Here is a 5,636-nt window from a genome sequence, read left to right on the forward strand (position 1 = left end):
CTGGCCGGCCTCCTCCCGGCCCCAGCAGCACATTGGAAGCCAGCACAGGGGGCCTCGGCAGGCAGGGTCCTCGCGTGACTTCTGCGGGGCGAGGCAGCGGGAGCTGGTGTCTGCCGGACCCCAAGCTCCGGGCTCACAGCGCTGAGACCACCAGGGCTGTGTGCGTGGGCGGTCGGGCACCACGGTGAGTGGGGCCATGCAGGCGGGCAGGTGAGGGGCTGCGGTGCAGCAGTCACCTTGCTCCAGCCCCCCTCAGGCAGCGCTGGCTCATGGGGCTGCGCTGCTCGGGGGATGGAGTTGTGGAGGTATTTATCTCTCCCCTTCACTCCGGGGCAGTAGCTGGCTGGATGCAGAATGGGTCCCTCCTGCCCCTGCCCACCAGCAGCTACCATGAACCTTGCAGTAACAGGCAGGTGCGGTAGGGCTACACAGGCAGGGTCTCTTTGGCACAGGACAGAGGATGTTTGAATATGGCTCACCAGCTCACTGGGTGATAAAAAGTTCATGATCCAGCCCCACATTCAAAAAGGTTGGACACCCCTGCCCTATACCCTCACCTAGTACCACTCTGATTCCTTTCTCCTGCCCTATCTGCAGCTGTTTTCTGCCCCAGCCCTATACAACCTGCCTGATCTGCTGTTCGGCTCTCTGCCCTATTCCTTGCTGTGCTGCCTGTCCCCTCCCTACTCCGCCACAAGCCACATGCAGAGCCTGCCCATGCCACTTGTGGTATCCATGCTGCAGGCTGGCCACCCCTGTGCTAGTCATGTAAAATGTGCCATCCACTGGGAAAGCCTGGGAATTTAAAACTAGTAAAATCCATCAGTGTCAAAAGGGAAGCAATGAGACATCAGATGCTGTAAATATGAATTAGCAAGCATTCACTCCTCACCCAACACAGTAGATGTCTGGAGGATCTGGGTCACAGGTTAGCCAGGGTTCCAAGCTGCTGTCTGGAGACTGACCATTAACATTCCATGTTCCCACAAAAAACCTGAAATTCAAAGAAAGTTGCCTGCTACTGGATAGGACTTTATCAGCAGAGTAGGTCCAGATCCCCCAGTGTATACACACTGGCATCAAAGAATTATACTCATGCAGTGCACAAGAGCTCACATAATGAGTTATGTGAACTGTACAGGAGAAACAGTAATTACTCTTAAAATGAAATGACTGCAAGACAGACAAATCTAGGTATGGCAGTTTTTAACTTACTAAGCCTTCCCAGAACTCAGCAAAACAGAGGACACTTCCCTGTGGCCAAGGTCCATGATACCCTTTCACATTTTTAAAGTGAATTTCATGTCATCAAAATGTGCCAGATTAGAGGTTTTCAGGCCTCTGGGCTGCTAATTACAGGCAACCTGCCTGTAGACCTCTTCTGCAAAAGATCCTTGGCTTTGTTTAGGACTAAGGAGAATTCAACCCTAAGCCTCTTGACTGAGATCATCCACATGATACCAGGATAATGATGGGGAGAGGAAACTGGTTTTATTGTGAATACCTGTCCACTGGGGCACTGCACTTCCTTCCTTCCTTCCTTCTGGTGTCCTTGTCCTTGTGATAGGGTATTTAGCAGACTTTGCAGATTCACTGGAATCGGACATGGCCGCATTGTGAACACGTCTGTTATAGCCTCAAACTTGTGACCTCTGGGCTGTCAACTGAGCACCTTAGTACCTGTGTCACCCTGGCCCCCAAGGCACTGCACTGAATCTCACCTACTCATTTCACATATGCTATCTGCCATCAGATCTGAATTTCAGACCCAAATTAGATTCAAAGCAATGACCTAAAGAAGAGGTGAAAATCCTGTTTCTGACTATACCCACATGTACTAGGTCTCATAGTTAGTTTCGGCAACAATCCTAACCTGAAGTTTTGAATGTTGACAAACTCTCTCTCTCTCTTGGCAAGCACATATTTGATGAGCCCTTCTCTTTGCCCAGACTGTGTGCTGGGCACAAATAGCTTGCGCATAGTGTTGGTTACTTTTGGCTGTTCCCTGGCTACATTCTCTTTCTCTCGGTGAAACCTAAAAAGGAAACAAGAGCAGAATTCAGACTAACATTGCTGCTTAGGAGATAGACGAGCAAAGGGAACACACCTGGGATCCTACTTACTGCCTACTACTTTGTGGCAGAGGAGGTGGTGGGGGCTCCCGGCGAGATCCCATTTGCTGGTTTTGTAAGTTTCTCTTATTCTCCAGACTTAGGGCATTGAAATTATCCTCAAAGCCTAGAATGCCTGTAATGACAGAAGCTTAGACTGTGAAGTTGGTGCTTAGGCAGGTGCGATTCAGAAAGCAGTTTCAGAAAGGTTATAATTCAGAGAGGATAACTGAAGTCTAAGAGGGAGAAGTAAGAGTCCCCGAGGAATGTGGGAGATGCCAAGTGGTAGCAGTGATGTACCTACCCCAATGTTACCACAGGGAAGAGCCAGTGGAACCAGTACTTGAGATGGGACCAGTATGGAACCAGTACTTGAGATGCACAGACCAAGGCAATGGAGAAAAGTAATGAACCAACAGGGGCTTTGGCACAGGGAAGAACAGGGCCACAGTAATATACTGATCAGGGGGTGTTTTATTTTTTGCAGGGTTAGACTGGATGAGGCAGAAGCACAAGCCAGCATCCTGCATGACAGGGTCAACAAAACACGAAGTTCAAGGAACCAATGATGTCACCTTTCCCAACCCCACTTTCTTGCAATGAGGGCCCCAGAATTGTGCACTGACCACAAGGCAACATCTGCATAGAAAAGATTTACTCTGGTACCTGAAGCAGAAGACTGAGAAGGACCTGGGAGGTTTTGTTCCATCTGATACCTGCTGACTGGGTCCCTGGATTCGAGAAAAGGAGCTTTGGACTGGGCTAGAAGAAGAAATACTGCCATCAGAAAACTGCTCCTGAGCTAAGGGAGCAAATAGGGTTTTGAGTCTGGTTACCTTCCTGTATGTTCTGAACTTCTGAAAGGAACCCCAAGCAGCTGTCCTCATCAGGGATCTCAAAGAGACGCTCCGTTGTCCTATCACCCTGTATCCTTATCTTGCAGGCAGCTTCAGGCATATAACACACACACACACACATACATCAAGCCGGTTATGGTTCAGTTTCCTGACCTTCAAATTCCTATAGGCCTCAGGCTAACAGGCGCCATTTGCTCTCCTGGGCCCATTATGGAATTCCTCATTTATTTATTTATTTAAAAGGTATTTTGACAACTTGACATCTAGCCTATTTTTGTTAAAGTGAGGTAAGTGAGCTTCAGGTCTCATTGTGCCTCCACTGAATTGGGGGGGAAGGGGGGGGGAAATAGTTTACATTTGTATTTCCCTGGCTTTTAAGAATATTTCTCTTCCCTGTGTCTAAGTGAAAGGCCATCTCAAAATAACAGAGGAAGACTCCTTTAGAAAGGAGATGGTAACAGTGACTACAGACATGAAGTGCTGTCAAACACATATTGCAAAAGGCAAACAGGTCAACCACAGCTTTATTTGTAACAGTACACATACACTTTCAGAAAGGAGAGTGATTGCAGATCCCCTGAGACACATAACCTACATGCTACTATTCCTATGCACTTGATAATCTAATCCTGACATGCACTTTTTCTCCCCGCTGTACAGGGCAAAGCCAAGCCCATGTATAGCAGTGGTCTATAGTGCATATTAAGAATCACAGGAACCTTTAGAATATAAACACCTCAGAAGTAAAGTTATGTACCAAATCCAAACAGCATTCAGCTTTCCATTCCTAAAAGCTACTCAAAGGGTAGTTTTTGTTCGGCTTCAAGGAATATGTAGCAACAGCACAGGCACCAGGAAAGAGGGGCTCACAGAAAGTAGGCTTGAGCAAAGTGGCTAGGAAGTGGTTAAAACTCAGCCAAGTGACTCTCCATCTTGATATTTAGATTACACTTATGATAAGAGTGCCTTTCAAAGGTGTAAACAAACCAGTCCTACCCTTCCCTCTACCCCTTAAAGCTTTGCAGGGAATAAACTATATAGCTAACAAAAGGACAGAAAATAGGGGTAGGGCAAAACACACAAAAACAGAGTGCTTGAAACAGGAAGGAGTGCATGTCAAGGACAGAAGTATGACACTGTGATCATAAGACTTACTGTTTGTAGCTATATCAATCAGAAGAGTTTCTTCAGCCTCTGGAAGAGAAGACAGAAGGATCAGGAGAGTTTAGAGTATCCTGGCACACCGAAGAAACTTAGCCCACACACAACTAAACACAAAGCCTGCCCTCCCCTACAAGATTACCAAGACCACCAAAGGAATGAAGGGCTCCTGTATGCCTCTCCAGTATGCAAGTATGGAAAGGTATCACTCCTCAGAGGTTGGCATAGACAGAGGTCCCCGCACAGTGGAAGTGCTACTAACAAGTCTTTAGAGAGGCCTTTCAGGAGTTACATATTTGGGATGGGACTAAGGCTGCCTAACACATAGTATTTTCTTATAGGAAAGAATAAACAATGTTTAAAACCCAACCATTTTCTGTCACTACTCACTTATGCTGGATGCTAGAATTTCATAAGCCATCACTTATGTTGAGCTAGCCAAGACCCACATATCTACATTTAGGCTGATATGAAACAGCTCCCCACATGTTTGGAAGAAGTAGGAAGCCAGGATCATAAACCCCGAGTTTTAGCTCCACAGGGAGCTAAAACTGTCTGGTCTATCCAGCCAGGCTCTCAGTTGGCAGATTAGGGATGGGAACTAAATGCATTCCTTTCCTGCTTGACAAACAGCAGTGGATTTCTGACACTAAGGGCTAGGCGGGTAGCTGTGGGAGAGTCAGTACCTTGCACACATCTGAAGTGACCATTGATGGGAATGTTACACTGGTCAGGTGGTTCCTTCTCCAGTGAATGGATAACTAACCTGGAAGCAGAGGGAAGACTTGTAACAACAAAGTTTGAAACATTTTAGAGCAAAGGCATTATGAGATGACAGCTGTATATCTCAGATCCAAAGAGGGCATGGTGCCTAGTCTCCCCCTACCCTGCTGAAAGTGGGTAAAAAAAAGGAACTGCATTAATCAGAAGCCGCACACAGATGCATGCCTGCAACAGTGTGCATATATAGCCCTCAAGTTCCACTGATGGAGGGAACAGGTGAGGTTCCAGGACATAAGTGGCACTGCTTCTTGGCAGTGGGTCCACAGACAATGCCCGAGCAATGGGGGAACTGCTCTATTTAGAGGACAGGCTCTAAGTGGAAGGGAAGACTCCCCACACATTTGGGAAAAGTAGAAAGCTAGGATCATAAGCCCTGAGTTTTAGCTCCACAGGAAAGTGTCTGGTCTGTCCAGCCAGGGGCACAGCTGGCAGATTAGGGATGGGAACTAACTGTGTTCCCTTCCTGCTTGACAACCATCAGTGGATTTCTGATGCCAGTGGCAGGGGAAGACTCCAGCAGTTCATACGGCAACAGCAGTAGCGGTGGCCCGCGTCTGGACACAAACGCTCTACACCAGTCACTGTTCTGCGCCCATGACAGTGGCATCAGCTCCACCCTGAGGCTGGGGCAACATAAAGAGGATTTCTATGGATATGGCCATCCCTGCAGGGACAGGGAGCCAACTGTGGCAATAAGAAGCCAGTATCCCAGCGCCAGCATCTC

At 47.7% G+C, this 5,636-nt stretch overlaps 1 protein-coding gene across 5 annotated transcripts in view; it reads right to left on the bottom strand.

Annotated features, from left to right (window-relative positions):
- The window catches only part of OCRL (OCRL, inositol polyphosphate-5-phosphatase), a 27,941-nt gene extending 22,460 nt beyond the window's left edge, over positions 1 to 5,481 (bottom strand). For 2 of the 5 annotated variants that reach the window (XM_025208754.1, XM_025208753.1), the window contains exons 1-5: positions 2,948 to 4,117; positions 2,778 to 2,873; positions 2,124 to 2,247; positions 1,874 to 2,035; positions 893 to 994 (exon numbers count right to left, since the gene is read on the bottom strand). In XM_025208754.1, coding sequence (XP_025064539.1) covers positions 893 to 994; positions 1,874 to 2,035; positions 2,124 to 2,247; positions 2,778 to 2,873; positions 2,948 to 3,089 — 626 coding nt within the window. In that variant the 5' untranslated portion in view covers positions 3,090 to 4,117. The other 3 variants (XM_025208756.1, XM_025208757.1, XM_025208755.1) reach the window with 3 other exon arrangements.
- Between the last annotated feature and the right edge of the window lie 155 nt (positions 5,482 to 5,636).

Source organism: Alligator sinensis, unplaced genomic scaffold (genome assembly GCF_000455745.1).
Source record: "Alligator sinensis unplaced genomic scaffold, ASM45574v1 scaffold879_1, whole genome shotgun sequence".
Taxonomy (NCBI): domain Eukaryota; kingdom Metazoa; phylum Chordata; order Crocodylia; family Alligatoridae; genus Alligator; species Alligator sinensis.